At 41.4% G+C, this 17,843-nt stretch overlaps 1 protein-coding gene across 1 annotated transcript in view; it reads right to left on the bottom strand.

Moving 5' to 3' along the window:
- The window catches only part of COLQ (collagen like tail subunit of asymmetric acetylcholinesterase), a 41,163-nt gene that overhangs the window by 5,141 nt on the left and 18,179 nt on the right, over window positions 1-17,843 (bottom strand). Inside the window, exons 5-15 of the mRNA XM_036401103.1 lie at window positions 17,802-17,828; window positions 16,333-16,404; window positions 13,911-13,973; window positions 12,979-13,005; window positions 12,311-12,355; window positions 11,555-11,590; window positions 10,601-10,681; window positions 7,314-7,410; window positions 5,532-5,671; window positions 2,663-2,782; window positions 1,953-2,073 (exon numbers count right to left, since the gene is read on the bottom strand). Of these exons, the coding sequence (XP_036256996.1) occupies window positions 1,953-2,073; window positions 2,663-2,782; window positions 5,532-5,671; window positions 7,314-7,410; window positions 10,601-10,681; window positions 11,555-11,590; window positions 12,311-12,355; window positions 12,979-13,005; window positions 13,911-13,973; window positions 16,333-16,404; window positions 17,802-17,828 (829 nt within the window). The remainder of the gene's footprint in view (window positions 1-1,952; window positions 2,074-2,662; window positions 2,783-5,531; window positions 5,672-7,313; window positions 7,411-10,600; window positions 10,682-11,554; window positions 11,591-12,310; window positions 12,356-12,978; window positions 13,006-13,910; window positions 13,974-16,332; window positions 16,405-17,801; window positions 17,829-17,843) is intronic.

Consider the following 17,843-nt stretch of genomic DNA (forward strand, 5'->3'; position numbering starts at 1 on the left):
ATTACAACAGCACTTATTCGAAACTTATTTTTGCCATAGATAATTATCATCAAAACAAGTTAAGGGAAATATAAAATACAGTTAACATAAATGATTTGGAGAAGTCACAATCTCAAAAAAATAATCTTAGGTGGTTAACTGGTTTGGAATTCCCAGCCTAGACCTTTATCCAATTCTGTGCAATATCTGTGTTTGTCTGCTGTGAGTTTCCACATATGAACGAAATTATGCAGCCTGTCTATAAAGAAATAAAATATATAAATGTTGCCAAAATCGTGTCTTTCCCACTGCTGATTCCTACTGACTTGAGCATGAGTCATATTTTTTCATGGTGACTGACATGTAGGCTGCAGCAATTTGTGGGTTTGTTTGCCATTTTAGCATTTGGACTTTGATTTTGGTATCTTCAGCACATTGAGAATGACTTTCTAACATGAACAAATTAATTTAGTTAAAATCTCTTTGACATCTTCTGGGAGAATCCATTGGTATCAAGCAAAGGATTAAGCAGACAGGAACAGGGAGTTTTTTAGAGGCTAAAGTGGGTTATTTACAAATAGAAATTATTAATTAATTGCACCAAGGATGTGTTTGTCAGAAATTGATGCTTCTAAGACCAACAAGCCTTTTTTACAATAAAATCCATTTAACATTCTGCTAGCCTTTTCCTTTTGGTTCAGTTACAGGAGAAGAATGATGACAGTGTGCTCATTTCCAAATAACTCAAGGATGGGTCACATCAGTGTCAGAAATCTGTGTACTGCAAGGCCTCCATTGAGGCTTTGCCCAGTGCTTAGCACAGAGAACATGATGTGCCCTTAGACACAGAATGCACAGTTTTGCAGGCACTGGAACTAATGAACACTATCTTGCCACATGGTTGTTCCCCATGGCTGATTTCAAGTTCTAATTTAATCGTTTCCTCATGTCTGGAAACAGGAGAGATGTTGTCTTCTGTCTCTCTGGAGTACTCTGCAGTCAGGCAAGCTTAGAGGGGCTTTTATTTATGTGTCTCCCTCGACCTGTTGAGACGGAATTGCCTTTGAAATCTCTTTCCTGTTGTCATAGAGAAGTTGGCTGGGATTCCTAAGTCATAAGGGGAAGGGTGGTGATGGACAGCTGGATGGAGAAACTCACACAGGGCATGGCTGCATACATCCCATTTTCAAAGTCAGTGAGTGATATATAAATGAAAAATTGCATCTTTCAGTGTTGGGTGATAGTGTTCTGAAATGTGAAGAAGCATCCCTTTGCTGGGAACAACAGAGCACCAAACCTACTGTGTGGAGATGGTGTAGGGCTGTGCTCTGGGGAAGGATTCAAGACATAAAAGTAACTGAGAGAGGAGGAAGTGAAGGTTACCACAGCTGCTCAAATGCTTATAAGCTCTTTGCTATCCACAGTCAGCAAAACGGAAGGAAGATGGAGTAGACATGAATTAAATGTTATGTAAACCTGATACTGAAGGTAGTGGGCTGACACCTTCCCTTTGCAAGTGAATAACAAAATCCAGAGTGGTGTTTTTGGACTTGGGATCTATTTTATCGTAAGTAACAGCGTCTATCCCAAGGGCTTCAGTGTCTATCCCAAGGGCTTCAGTGTCTATCCCAAGGGCTGTGCTGCACTACAAAGGTGTGCTACAGCTTTTAGAGAGAGCTGGCAGCCCCCAGGAAAGGTGTGTGTGTTAACCAGCTGCTAGTTGGCCCCCGAAATGCAGAGTGTCTGACTCAGAAAGGATGTAGAGAAGTGCTGTTGCCACCTCTGTCCTGTGTGGTGTGTGCCATCCACATGCATGCAAGCCTCAGTTTTTACCATCGTGCCTCCCTTTCCCCAGGCCTGCACTTGATCCACAAACCACACAAGCTCTCCCACACACAAGCAGTGTACCCTGTGGTACAACTAATGCACCTTCCCTGGCAGGAGGAAGCCCCTCCTGCTGTGCTGTAACTCACTTATGCAGTCATCAGTCACCACCGCGTTGCCGTCGTCGCACTCCTCCCCATCCTGCACGATGCCATCGCCACAGGTGCCCCCCTCCTCCAGGCGGTAATCCATGGGGTACAGAGGGGAGAGCTGGCCAGGCAAACACACAGGGGTTACTGAACCAGACCAGCAGCAGCCTGGCTAGCAAGCAGAGGAGAAGGGCTCTAGGGGGCAGATCCCACAACCAGGTTTTTATGGCTTGTTATTTGTTGGTTAGAAGGTTTATACAGAAGCTGATCCAAAGTCCAGCAGACGCAAGAAGGATGCTGTTGCTAATTTCAGCAGGGCTCAGCTCCTTGAAGCAATAAGGAAATATGTGAGTTTGGTTTGCAGGGTTTTAGTTCTGCAACTCTGTACCCTGGTGAGTTTTGCCTTATTTTGTATTAAATAAAAACTCTTTTTACCACCACAATTCCCTGAACTCTGCTCCAGTTTGTTCACCAGTGGTTCACAGGGAGGTTAGCAAAACCTGCAACACTGCTGAGTTAATTCCTCAGTAATTAAGACTTCTGTGAATAAAATTCCCAGAATTATGTACAGTTGTGGCAGTGTTCAAAAATGAGCTTTTCCCCATTTGCTTAACTGATTTGGTATGACACCTTAAGTACAGAAGTACATTCTGTATTCCAAAATGAAACATACACCCATGGGTTTTCTGAGACCACAGTCATATTTTTACCTGGACTGGGAGCCATCCAAATGTATCCTTGAAATACAAAGATCTCTGATCTCTTCTAAATGCTAATGCGTTCTCGGTGTTTAACCGGTCCAATTCTTCTTGATTATTCACCACAAAAATCTGGGGCACACAAAAAGAGGTGATTGGTAACCTTCTCAAGAAGTTCTTTGGATTATCACAGAATCTAGTTTGGCATATGTATCTTCAAATAGGTAAAATACAGGAAAATGGTTCAGTTGTTTTCAGAAAGAGAAGAGGTGAGAAGCTACACCCATGGAAAGAATGGTGTTTCCTGGGCCCCTATTTTGAAATGCACATCCTCAAGTAAAAATCATACAAATAGTGGTGCACAACCACTGCTGAGAAGAGCTTTCTGATGCTCAAATGGTTTGATGCTGAAGCAATTGCAAAATCCAAATGGGCATAAGTGCTTTTTGTGGATTGACTATAATTTTTAGGCATGTTTGTGGCTACAAAATAAATTATGCATCACTCAATATAACCTTCACTTAACTTTTACCTTTTTGTTATTTCCTTAGATTTAATTGACACTAAAATGCATGTTTCTTTATATGCATATACTATGGTCTGACGCCAAGTCTCCAATTATACTGCAAAAAAAAAAATAGTTCAAAATGGAAAAATTAGGACAAGCTGCTCTCTTACCCATTTCTTTAATGTCTCAGTCACTGAAATTGGATATAAAAGGCATTAGGAAATAATCTCTTCCTCAGCAGCTAAATCAATTTAATTTTTTGTAAGATTCAAGCCATTTTTAAATTAAGAAAAAGCAAATTGAGTGTTTCTGGGCAAAATAGTTTTAGGTCTGAGTCTGATTCTCACCAACATAAACAGAATTGGCTCTTTTAAAAACAAGTTACCTTGAAATATTTACATAGCAAAACATTCCCATTACCCTGGATGAAGGCCAATTTCATTAAAGAAGCGTTGAATAAAAATGCCTTCAGCTTGAATGAAAGGAAGCAAAAAAATAGAAGCCAGCACAGAACTGATTCCGTAATTGTGTTCAGGAGCTCAGGGCCCAGCTCCAGAGCTCCAATTTCTCTTGAATCAATAAGAAAATTATGCTGTCTCAGACCATTACAGATATCAGCCTTTAAAATTGCACAAGATTTAAAAAAATGGAATGAATCTAAGCCAGTGACAGAAAAACAGCACTTTGTTTCTCAGCCTCTGCCCTCCTCTGGAGGAGCTGCTGGGTGCATGGGTGATGACACTGAGGTTGTGCTGCTTTGCCAAATCACAGGGCCAGGGCACAGAGCATCATCTCTGGATCTTTTCTATGTGCAGCTATAGAACCCTGGCAAGAGCTTTCAAGAGGCCCAAGACAGGCTTCAAAGCTGCTACATGGGGATCTGGTCAGAATAAACAATAGTGAAGTTTAAGCTCTAGTTTAAGTTAAAGTGTTCTTTACACTTGAGGGAGTAAAACAAATGGGGCAGGCAGGGAAAATAGGAAATGCTGCTCTGGAAGTGCTTCATTTCCAGAGTTAAGCCTTGCCTTTTAGCCTTCCCACATTCCTGGCAACAAAATGGCACCTGGGGGCTCATAGTGATAGTGTATGGCATTTTAGATATTGACACTCTCATTACTATCTTTTAAGATCTATTACTATCATTACTATCTTTTAAGATCCTATCTTTTAAGATAGGAAACTGTGCCTGATGGAGAAGGAGGGTAGTGAGACCTCTACATTATATTGAGAGCCTTAAAGCTTTTCCTATGAGTTCTCCAGGCTGCAAAGTACATGGTGGGGTTTTTTTTGCACGGTGTGGTGTGATATGCACCTTTATTTCAGCACATTCATCTCTCTCCATTATGTTTTCAAAAACAACAGGAGGGTTTTTTCTCATGCAACACAGCCAGGGATGAGGGAGCAGTTGGCACAGCTGATAAGACCTGAAACCCACTTGTGCAAAAGGCTGAGCTCAATGACCCAGTGTAATGGTGTTGTGTGTGTCCCTTCCACACACCGTGACAGCTTTCTCACACTGTGACAGGTGGGGCTTTGGCAAAGCTATTTGCTGCTCATTGGCACTCAGAGACAAGCAGACACCACACCATTTCCACTTGCATGGCTGGAGTGGCTGAGCTGTGCTGGCACACAGCACCAAGGGAGCATCTTCATCACTGACTGAGTGCTGCACTGCACAGATTAATGAGGCAGGGCCCAGCAGAAGGAGAAGGACATAAGCAGTAATCACAAATCCCAAAGAAATCAGTGATAAAAAATTACTAGGTTACATTTCATCAATGCCTTGTCCTTTAAAGTATTTTGTCCAATTTGCTCATAAAAATGCTTTCAAGGCTAGAGATAGAAATCAGCCATATAATGTGTATGTCTGCAGACTGGAGCCCAGACACCTGATTCTCACAGTTTGTGGAAACTCCTGTTATTGAGGATCTGTGCCCTGGGAGAAAGCTCTATTGCATATGTGAAATGCTTGATCCCAAAATTCAATTCTATAATCACTGTCTTAAAAAAGCCCCAAACAAACAAGAAAGATATGCTTACTTTACTGACCAATCTGAAATGTATTTTGATTTAATGAAATAAAAAGGTCAGATTACGTATGTACATGAAAGAGAGCACCCCTAGGCTTGAAAAACATTTCCAAACATGTGCTACCTTACTGATGTTTTGGAACAGCTGCATTTCAGCACATCAATCACACAAGTTATGAGACTGACCTCTTTTGCACCTCTGGATCTCAGAGGTTTTGGGTACTAGAAATCACACATTGCCTATGTATCTTCCTATTAAACAAAAAGTATTAGTGAGTACAACACCTCTCATAACAAAAGCACTTCAGAACTGCTCACATCCCCTCCCAGAAAAGCTGCTTACCGCGGGAACTTTTGGGTAGCTGTGTCCAAACACAGATTGCTCATATGATGGGTTACTCATTTGCTGTGGCGTTCTGCAGAGACATCTCCCTGGAGGCCCTGGAAGTCCTCTTTCTCCCTTTGGTCCTATTGCAAATTGCCCTAGGAAGCAGAGGACCAGCTTGCCTTGTTATGAGGTTACTACATACCACACATACACAGCCTTAGGGGAAAAAGTAGAAGTCAGGTGGATATATGCATTTACCCAAGTTTTCTGACAGGCACAGCTCCCACCAATTCCACTGGGAACTGAAGGGAGGCACTAATTCCAGTACTTCAGGAGAAAGATGCCAGTTTTTTACCACAGTCATATTATTTCAGATCACCTTCTGAATTTTTCTACCAGTTTTACAGAGGAAGAGAGAGACCATTTGCTTAGAATAAATGCCAGCCTGTTTAAAGCTACAGAAATTCAGGAGAGGATGAACACACAGATCACTCTACAGCACCGACACACCAAGTTTTGTAGAGTCAGTCTCTGTATAAGTCCACAACAGATTGCACTTGTGTCTTTGTACAACCACTTGAGCAATGCTGTTTCACAGGTTTCTAGACAGTAAAAACCCAACTAAAAATACAGGAGTTTTTAAATGTTTTAATTAAGCATTAATTTTAAAATACTGCTTTTTGACTTTGAAACTTTGGCAAGGAGGTACTGCTCTGCAGATTTAGATTATGAGCCAATATGGTCATACTGCAAGCAGTGACATCATTACAGAAATGTCTTTTAGGATCAGAATTTATATTCTAGAGGAAAAAGATTAAGAACCCTGACACAAACACTTTCTGTGGATGGAATAAAGCCTTGAAAAAGTAATCTCAAGGTCCTGGCTGCCTTCCCATCAGCATGACAAAAATTCTGCCTTCTGAAAGCTTCCAGCTAATTATTTACTCAAGCAAAGATGCTTCTTAATGGGAGACATGAGATATTTGAAGATTCTGAAGCTGTGCCCAGCTTCACAGATGTCCCATTTCCACACCACCACAAGAAGAGACCTCCTGTCCACTAATGCAAGCAAGGGAAGGAAAAGGCAAAGCAAAATGGAAAGGGACATTGTGTGTTGTGAGTCATGTATTGTCCTTCCTGTCCTGTCTGAACCCAGAAGCTGACTAGGGTTCATGTGCATGCACAGCCCTGAGGATGTACAATTATGTTATTACAAAGTTTTTCTCATAATTTGTACAACACACACAACTGCAGTAAGCATAGCTCTCAAGCATTTAATTACATAGACAGTTTTTCTCCACTGCTCTCTTTTTCCCCTGACTCCTATCCCTTTCCATTCTCTTCCCTTATTTCCTTAATGACACTATAACTTGAATCTCATCTATTTTTCCCTTGCAGAGCTGCACAGGGTGAACCTGTCCTGTCTGATTAGAAATCACAGTTTTTCACTCCAAGCCAGGATATCTGGAGAGGCAGACCTTTGATGATGGAGATTACCTACTCTCTCCAAGGCTGCCAGATGGCTTTTCATCGTCCCCATCTACAAAAATCCCTCAGGGAACACATAGGATTTAGGTTTGGTTTTATCTGAAACATCAGAAGCCATAAAGTGGGTTTTAAAATAGTGGGCAAGGATGGCATGACCTGCCTCCAGGAGAAATCCTCTCCTTGCTGTGGATGGAGAAGCAAACAAAGCCTTTGTGCAGAGGGGTCTATATGTGCCTGATGAGTCAGGAGGGGCTGGGGAGCAGGGACACTCATGGGGAGTGTTTTTGGTTTACCTCATTTTTGGCTTACCTAATCCTGAGGGTCCAGGGGGGCCTGGCTGACCAACAGGGCCAGGCCTGCCAGGCGGGCCCATGACACCCGCGGGTCCGATGTCCCCCTTGAGTCCCTGGAAGAGAAGTGACATCCATTTCCTGGCTAAGCTATTAGTAACAAACAAAACTAACAAACATTAGTAACAAGCCAGCACTGGCTTCCCATTTAAGAAAGCCAAGACATTTGCCAGAAGAAGCATGAGCTTCATGGACACCACCCCGGGGAAGAAGGGCTCTCCTCTCCTACGTGGAGACAAAAAGCATGACCAGAGGAGGACTTCTGCTCCCAAACGGGAATGGTCACAGGGATCTGCCCTGGGGGGAGCCAGCAATCACCCTCCTCTGACTTCAATCATTTGATAGCCTTTCTTTAAGGATGCCTTTTTAACCCCTGTAACTCTCTAGAAGTGAGTGCCACTGAGAAAGAAAGGGGAAAATCACTGAGGAGTTGTCAAGGGCTTCCACAGTGACATTTCCCAGTCTCAGGGTGCAGCCTTTCAGAAGCCCACTGATGACTTTGACACTCACACTATTTTCAGAATGTTTGAGGTGCCTGGATTCCTCTATCTCCTCGACTTTCACCATGGGTATAGCTAGGCTAACAAATCATCACAAGCCAAGCCAGGGCTTGGCCTTACAAGTGCAGCTTAATGTTTAGCAGCACCATGCTGAGAAATGGTGTCCCTCTGGCAGCAGTAGTAAGTGCTGCAAAATTACCTGTGGGAGAGGGGCTTACACACACAATAACTAATATTCTCAAAAATCAGCCCTAATTTGCCTCATGGGAGCTTGTTTGTGCAGCCATACCCTAAGGCATTTGGAAGTTTCAGCCTAGAACTGTTTGACACCTTCTCACTTTTTGCTCCTGAATTTAATATGGTGACACTTATTTAAAATAACTATATTTATCTTCCTGCTCATATACTCTCCAAGGCTTGGATTTCTCAGCTTTATTTTTCAGAAGTGTATTACATAGCCTAAAGTTTAAATATCTGACTTGATTTTAATATAACAGCAAACATTATTTAGGATAATAAAAATGATGTGTGCTCTGTAAGCTTTCTTTTAATGACAAAGGAGATTATTTCCTTGAAGATGATGTAATTCCAGGTTAATGTATGTTCAGAATCATACAATGAATGATTGCTTACCTAATTTAAGAGTAGCAAAGCATATATATTAATATATGCTGAAATAATTGTTGTTATATAATATGTTACATCCCATGGATATGTTTGAATGTCGCTTGCACCATTTCAGCAGTGGAAGGCTGATTTTGCCATGGCCTATAAAGAACTAATTGAATATTTGCTTTGTTTAATCCTATTAGGTAAGCTCTGAGCCATAAAAATATTTCAGGATTTATGTGAATGTCAGTGATGCTGATCTCTAATTACTTCTTACATTATGCAACACAGAACTAGCAGACCAGGATTTTGTAGCCCCAAAGAAGACTGTGGGAAATCTCCTTCCCCCACACAGCAGCAATTTGACAGAGGCAAGGCAGTGCCAGTCGGATGTGTACTGACTGAAAAAAAGCTGCTTTCTGTGTCCCCTGCTTGGAGGGATGATTGCTTAATGCCTTCCTGTCTAGCACTGATGGATTAAATAATAATGGCAAGGGTTGATGTTCAATGTTTTTGCCTTGTTTATCTTTCACACGTGCCCATGGCATTAGGAGAAGCTTTTCCCATTTGACAATATTTGTGTTCAGCCCTTTCTTCCAAACTAGCATTACCTAAAGCCCTAAGTCATTCCTCCTTCTCAAGACTGAAACCCTAAACTGGGGTTTGCCTGGGGTCAGTTCCCAAGTTATAAAGCTCTGGGTGCTGTATCTCGGTCAGCTGTGTAAGGCTGTGACTTGTGACTCCCAGCTTCTGGCCACGTTTCAGGAAGAGCCTGTCCCAGAGGCAGGGAGACTTGAAGAAGTCAGTGAGCTAATCAAGACATATCTGGAAATGGAAGTGGAAGTGACACCTGCTTAATTTAGCTGCTTTTATCTAGGCATGTCAGCTGGATCAAGAGACAGGAAATGGCCCCATGCTGGTGGAAACTATCCTCTGAGCTGGACAAACAGCCAGACCACTATAGCACTTAAAGGTGCAGCCAGACCCACAGAGCCTTAAAATGCCACTCCCTGTTTTTTTCAAAGGATTAGAAAAGAAGAAAGGAAATAGTAGGTTCACCAGTTACATGGAGGGAAAGCATTTTTCAGGCTGAATCAATGCTAAGATTGCTCTCAGGGCACCAGAAAGGAGTTTGTGTACTGAGCCTTGGGACTGGAAACACCAATCTAGAGGCAGACTACAGGTCTTTTAGTCACACTGATTGTTGTCTTAAATTATGACATGCTTATGTCACCACTTTCTTATTAAGCCACTGTGTAAGGTGATAAAATGTCTAAGGTCAAATAAGGAGTGCACGGTGTTCAAGTTTATCTGCAGGCACTGCATCTTCTCTTGTCTTATGCTGTGAAAAGATATTCCACTGCACATAGGCAGGAGAGATAAACAGGGTTTAAAAAAAAAAAAGAGCAAACCCCTCAAAACCAGCAAAGAGCACACAGCAGCTTTTAAAACCTGACAAATCTAGGACAAAAAACCATTTCTTGTGGGTCATCTAGGAGACTTACATTACTCATAACTCCCTTACTTGGGGATCTGTTACTTCCTCCCTAACAACCAACTTGTCTTTTTTCCCCCACATTGGCTACTTTGTGACTTCAGATATTACCTGTTCTCATCAGAGCAACAGTGAAACAGGGATGTGCCTCTCCTTGCCATACTGGGCATGACAAGACTGCAAATAAACTACTTCCAGCTAAGCCTCTACCACTGAAATGCTGTATTGGTGGTGTCAGTATCCAATTTACACACAATTCTGAGTCTTCACAATTTAGCTGGAACTCTGCAAATGTAGCTCTGCTAGCATAATTTTGAGCTCTCTAGCTGTCAGGTGGGGCTGGGTGTTGCTTAGGATTCAAAGGAAGCCTTCAAGATCTGCTCGAATTGTGTTAAATGAGTTCATTACCAATCCAGGATAAAAACAACTTTTCCCATGCTGCCTGGGCAGGGAGCTGAGTGCTGCAGACAGGACCCCAGCCCTAAAACTGAGGCTTTAACTCCTGTGTATCCTGTGCATGCCTGTGAGGTGTTCTAGGGCTTCTCTCCACTCCCTGTGCAGCACAGTGCATGGTACAGAGCTTAGACCACACAGTCACACAGATGCCACGAGTCACAGGAAGAGGAAACACCGTGGTCCTACTTGTTTGCCTCGTTTTCCAGGTCTTCCTATAGGTCCTCTGTGTCCTGGTACTCCAGACTGTCCCTTGGGGCCCATCTCTCCCTTGGTGGGTGCAGAGGGAAGGAAGAAGGAGTTAAGTACATGGTTTTACCTGCCTTGAGCAAGACAGCAGATGCACATGGTTGTGATTCACACGATTCCTCTAGATAATGCTGACACTGTTTCTTTCTTAGAAATCCAAAATTATAATAAAATAGTTTAAAACAAATGTAAAGTAAAAAGAAGCTCATACAATTTACCCACATACCCCTGAAAAATCCTTTCCTAAGGAAGAGGCCACATGAGATCAGGAACACACTTAGAGAGGTCAAGGCTGGGAAAGCTCTCTGACCCCTTTGCAATATCTTGCTTTGCTGTTAGATGCATGTATGATGAAAATACTTAGGGAAAGGAAGGTAAATTCACTCATCTTCTCATCTCTCTAGAAACAACTATTAATTCATTTTCTAATTTCAGAGGCATGGTTTGATTATGTACTAAAATTATCCACCTTTAAGTTTTCCATAAGCCAGCACCTGAATTCTTATTGTTTTTCAAGTACAGAATAATGATGACTTAAAAACTGGTCAGGGTTATCACTGCTATATACAGTAATGCCATTTTATTTCAGAGTATCAAGAAGGAAATATTTACTAGTTTCAAGTGAATAAAACCTTAGCAATTAGGGCATTTAAATAGGAGGGAGATTATAACTAAAGAAATAATCTGGGGGGGAAAGAGAAACAGCATCCAAGAGCTAAATCTGAGTTTTCTCTTAAGCTAAAGAGCCTAAAAAATTTGATCAAGTCCAGGCAATGCTGGTCTCTGAGTCAAGCAAGACCTTCAATGTCTTATGCCATCCACAAAGTCCCTGAATCCACTCATTGAACCTCCCTCACCATTTAACACAACTCCCAACATATCAGGCCCACTTACTTTTTGTCCCAGCATTCCAGGGAAGCCTATTTCTCCCTACAAAGTCAAAGGAGAAAAAGAATCAAAAAATGTGTAGTGATCTTTGACAAAGCAGCACCTTCCTTGGAAGGAAAAAAAACAAGTGCCATGTGTGGGTATCAGTTAAAAACCCCTGCACTGACTCAGCACTCCAGGTAATGCAGTAGATGGAGATTTATAAGCAAAACTTTACTATAAAGCTCCTTGTATGGTGCCATTATTCCTCTGTCTGATCCTCTGCTGCCAGCTTCTGCTTCTCTGGCAAAATCACCTCGATTGTTCTCTTGTCTACAGGCAGCTCTGCTACCTGGATAGCTCCCAAAGCCTGCCTGGGAATGGCATTTCTGCATTTGCACCAAAAGCAGTTTACTTTTCCTTTCTTAGTCCAAAGAACCCCCGAGCATGAATCTCTCCCTCTTTTCCCCTCCTGGTGTTACCATAGGACCAGCTGGAAGCATTTTGGGAAGCTGCCGTGGTTCTGGGCTGCACAGCCCAGGAGGGGCTGGGGTGACTCCAGGGAAATCCTCCTGTGACTCATTAACCCCCTGTGCACCGGGCTGGGGGCACAGGGACACGGAGCTGCCCCACTGCCCTCCCAGCTGATGGGACCACTGCTTTCCCTCACCACTCCTGCCCTCCCTGGAAAATGCTTTCAGGCTCCTTTCCTGCATGCTTCTCCTGTTTTTCCCTGTCAGGTCCTCAGATGCACATTCACAGCCATCTGGAAAAGAAAATTACCGGGTCTCCTTTGACTCCTTTGTCGCCTCTGTCACCTCTGGATCCCTGAAGAGAGATAGCAGTAGAACAACAGCCTAATTACTACCATTTCATGAAGAAGCAAAAAATATTTTTTTCCCATACAATGCATTATTGAAGTCAACAGAGTACGGTAATATCTTCAGAGTGAGAGATATGCTTCGTTACTGATATCATAACAGAATTAATGCTAAGGACTGTAGCAAAAGGGAGTCATTCTCCCCAGATAATTACTTTAAATATATGCTTTCCTGGACATAATACTTTCAAATTTTTTTTTTTCCCCAGGTGGCTTCTTTCCCCAGTTTAGGTCACACTGTAAGATCCTAGAGTACAAAGTGTCTCAGTGCCAAAGCATGTGTCACCTAACTAAACCAGACCAACAATTAAGCATTATTTTACCCATGCTGCAGATGGGGAACCTGTAGTGAGTTTCACTGTAGCAACTTGTTCATGAGGATACAGGGTGTAAAACTCACTTCTTCAGCACCCCAGCCTAAGCCACAAGACTGGGCTCTTTCTCAATACATTTTCATCTCTCAGTGGAACTTTTAGACTTCATCAAAATTCAACCTTGTTTTTTAAATGTTGCATTTTTTAAAATGTGTTTCCAAATGTTAAATTGTACATTATGCTGTTGTCACACTGACCTTTTCTCCTCTAGTTCCAGGAAAACCCTAAAGGGAATGATAGACATTTTAATGCTTCTTGCTTTCAAGATCACCCAAGAAGCCGGACTTTCAAACTTTGAAGTGAAGAAAAAGAACGAAGCACAAAGAATTAATTGCATCAACACATAAAGGCAAATGAATATTTACAGCTCCTAAACTTGCACTGAAACAGAACTGTGAAATATGAATTAAAGGCAAGACAGCTCAGCCCAAAAGCCACTATGAAAAAGCCAGGTAAAGCCAGCAGCTTTGATTATGCTATGAAATTTAAACAAGTGAAAGAAATTGTAACTGAGAGTAAATAAAGCATTAGAAGACACAATTAATAATCTAAAATAATTTTAACAATACTCTTCCTCTTCTGTTTTTTTTGTTGTTTTTTCCCCCTGGAACATACTTAAATTATACTAAAGTAATCTAGTGTGATCATTAACATAAAATTGAGTTTCTCTTGAAGAAAAGTAGGATAAACAAAGGTGTTCAGTTCTTCTTTCCAATCCTTTATTTGAATAAACTAATTGCACAAGTTATTCCAACTGCCAGTAATATGCCTAGTTCTAGTAGGGGACCAAAATAGTCTTCACAGTCTTATGAGGTAGGTGGAAAGCATTGCAGACATGATTTAATGCTGCAGATATGCTTAAGAACTCCATTTTACCAGTGGGATACAAATATATCTGAGCTTGCTTTTAAAATAAATTACAAAAATTTATAACAAAGCATTTTTATGAAAAGCCAAAAACACAGCCAAGCCCAAACAGACAACATAACCTTGCTTGATGTAGAACATATTTTTTATCTGTATTAGACACATATATCTTGATAAATGCTTTCCAGAAAATTCATGAGGGAAGCAGCTGTCAGCAGAGCATTAGAAACCAATGTCTGAAAATGCAGTTTGGTTAACAAACCTTGGAGCCCATTGGTCCTCTTGTACCTGGCAATCCCATCACACCCAACTCTCCCTTTTCACCCTAAAGGGTTCAATAAAGAGAGTTATTGAATGAGGCTCTCCCATGAGGTCATATTTGAATGTCTGACAGTTCAGTGGTTCAGGTCTTATGTCAAATAGTTAAGCCTGACCTTGGTGCAGCATTGTCGACAGAGGTTTATATTACAATTGTATTCTACATGAGCCCTCACATGTTATCTTACTCTTCTATTTGAATTTTCTTGTGTAGGTAACTTTTGCTTCAGTTTTCCCAGCTGTTATTAAAGGACATACAAGCAAAGCACCATCAGCAGTGCATCCTTTTCTGCGTGAAGGTGCATTGTCTCTACCCAGCATCACCTTCACTGAGCTGCAGAAAAGAAAGGCATTTTGCTGCATGCCTCACAGCTTGTGGGGGCATAGTGACTGCTTTTACAGTAGTTCTGAGGCACCACGTACTGAACAGTCATTTGGAGACAGTAAATCATGAAAAAGTTTTACAACCATTTCTCTGGCTGCTGTCAAGTAATTATATCTAGCATGAAATAGAGAGTAGACCCCCAGACATGCAGCAGTGCTACCAGCAGAATGTATTTGGCTCTTACTCTCCTTTGGCCTTCACTGTCCAAGAAATGGAGAGGATTCTCCCATTGGCTGCTGCCCCTGCAGAAGTTCAGACAAGACTTGAAGGAATGAAGTAAGAGAAATAGGAACTGAAGTTAGGCTGTGTCAAAGTAAGAGAAGACAAGAAGACCCAGCTGAAGAAATGGCAAATATCCACAGAGGTGGATATGAGTTAAAAACCTGGAACAGCAGCTTACTGGAGATTAATAGCAAGATGGAGATGCAGTAAATATCTATGGTGAGGAAGAATATTCTAAGTTGGTGAAGATCAGAGATGGGGAAAAAGGAAAGAGAGACACGACCAGACTGAAATGACCACAGAGATCTTCTGCACTGTATTCAACTGGAGCCTTCACTGACAGGCAGGAAAATGAAATTTATAAAGACCAGAAGAAATGAAACTGTCAACCTACGCGAAGAACAGAAGAGACCAGTATCAGAAGAGACAATAAAAGCAGAAGAATCACCTTCAAACAGCAAGAAGGACTTGCAGTTAAAGTGTAGGAAAAAATATTACTTCTGAATATGAGGGATGCTTCTAGGAGTGTGATGAAAAAGCACAGTAATAGACTAATCTAGACTAATGAGACAAAGGAGATTAATCAAAATTAGGAATACCAGATAAATAAAACTAACACCTATACAAGAAGAAGACTGAGAGTATAAATTTTCTCTATGCTTTCCTCTCTTCCTTCACTAAGACTATGAAGGAAGGAGTTGATTGAACCTTTCCTCTGCCTTCTCTGCTCCTGCTGTGGGAAATCATAGCACACAATGTGTTTGTGGTAGGAACCATTTCCCATCTCACAGTTCAAAGTGAACATTGATTTCTTTTAAGTACATACTCTCTTGCTGCTTGCCTACATTCTCACATACTATAATATGATGTTCTTCATCTAACATGGCTGGGAAGATCTTCCAAGTCTGCTTCCCAGATGTGGCTTAAATTCACAAGTCAGCTCCTACTATTCTTGCATTATCAAGAGCTAATGCATCACATCCTCTGAGGTGGGGCAGCAACGTTCCCAGAGCAAGTGAAGAGTCAAAGATTTACCAGAAAAAGCAGTTTCAAACTAGGCATTGTGTGCAGTCCTTTACCCTAATGCATCCTGGATTGAGGAAAAGCAAGTTGTCTCAAAAGTGCCTGTAGAAACTCCATAAACCACAGCCCCTATGAAGAGCTGTTATACCTTTTGCATAAGCCAGTGCTTACTAAAGGACTATCCTGAAGCTTTTTTTATAACCAATGCAGGTGAAACAGCCACTTTGCAGTAGCAAAGCACATCCTGTCATTTCTTCTGCTGTTGATTAATAAAAATAACAGGAATTAGTGTTTGTTTGTATGGGAATGAACTTCAAAGATGTGATTAGCCGTTCTCATGGTTTGTCATCTCTTTCCCTTGATATCAGCCTAGTATTTTCCCTCTGATCACGAGCTCACAGTGCATCTTCAGGCAAAGGGATCCTCATGAAGAAGAGTCATAATGATGGCAAGAAGTTTAGAAATGCTGATTTGTGTGATTGTGAGAAATCAGTGAGTCTTCATTGTAATAATTTTCAATTTCCTTTTGACATGTTTAATCCATGTAAGAAGTGCTACAGGGTCTGGACTAAAGGTGGAATAACCTAACCCTAGACTTTGCAGAGCAGTGTAAGAAAGGGGACAAGCACAGAGTGTCCCAGCCTCCTGCAAGTAGCTGTTTAGAGATTTCCCAAGACAACCCTTTTGTTCAGATGGTGATGTTGAGCAGTTTGTTCCATGTGGATTTCAGTCTTACCTTCTGTCCCACAGGTCCAGGCCATCCTACTGGTCCTGGCATCCCAGGGACACCCGGGGGACCTGGTCTGCCCTTGAACGGAAAACACTGATTACAATGATTCATAAAAACACCACTCCTACACAGGTCCCTGCTGCAGACAGGGGATAAAAAGACCTGTGTGTACTTATGTCCCTACAAATCCAATTTATGTTGAGAGCAGAACCAAATCTTTAACTAACTACTAACTATTCCTGTTACTATGGTCCTTACTCTGAACATTCCTACATTGCTAGCTGTATTTGCTCTTTATTAACTACTATAAGACCAGCAATAACTACATATGTACATACAGTTATTTATCTGTTTTAATTGCTGCTTGTAAGTCACTCTTTGAATATCTCCTAAAATGCTGCAGATTAATGCTCTTCCACTGCATTACATCGCTTGACAATATGATCTCAGAAATGTCATCATGACTTTCAGGGCCAAGAGTGAATTCTCGTGGGCCAGAAGCTTTTAACAAGAGTTGTACAGTTTTATTTCAACCTGAGTGACTTCTCTTTCAGAACCTACTTGTATTTGTCAGAAGAGTAAGTGTTGATGTACTGTGTTTAAAGTTTAGCACTTTTTTGTAGGTTGGTGTGTCACTCTCTTGAAGACATTGCTGTTTTGAACCCTTGAATTTATATTAATAATATTTTTGTTTACTGTAGGGCATTTGAAAATAGATTAAAGAGAATTACCTCTTCTGTTTATATGTTTTATAGTTATTTGAATTACTGATCGGTAGCTGGTGTCAAAATCCTTGGTATATTATTAGAAAGGTGTCAAAATCCTTGGTATATTATTAGAAAGGTACTTCTTTTCCTAGTTAGTGACCAGACCCTGCATATCTCTGATTTCATCCTGCATTTCTGCCTTCTTTAAAGTTAATTACATTAAATGGATGTACTAAGTGACTGAGATAACATATTCTGTTTCATCACATGTAGGGGCACATATTTTTGACAATATATCACAGCTCATATGTCACCAAGCATAGGATTGTAGTCAGCATATTGCATTGGTGCCAGAGCTCTGGAAGGGTAATCATTAATGGCTGTTCCTCCTTCAGGGGTATCTGGCTGAGCCTTGTTTAGACTTTGAATGAGTAAAAAGTTTGATTTTGTTTTGGGGTTTTTTTGGTACATCTTTTATAATAACTCCAATAATCTGCTTCCCATTGTCAACACAGACACTTCAGGTAATGTTCTTTGGTTTCTCTCCATGCTTTTACTCAGGGAATTTGTCAAATTCAAGCCAGCTGGGGCAGCTCTCCAGCCCTGCAGCCAGAGATGCCTACCATCCCCCCTGGGTACCACTGAGAGAAGCACTAACAGGCTAAACTTCAACATTATCTAAATTTTATTGAACTGTTGTCTGCATCCCTCTCTGGCAGCTGCTATTAAATATTGGATGGGTTTCTGAGACTGCACCTTTATTCATACCTTTCTTCCAGGCCTGCCAATCTCCCCCTGCCAGAGAAAGGA

Source organism: Molothrus ater, chromosome 1 (assembly GCF_012460135.2).
Source record: "Molothrus ater isolate BHLD 08-10-18 breed brown headed cowbird chromosome 1, BPBGC_Mater_1.1, whole genome shotgun sequence".
Lineage (NCBI taxonomy): Eukaryota > Metazoa > Chordata > Aves > Passeriformes > Icteridae > Molothrus > Molothrus ater.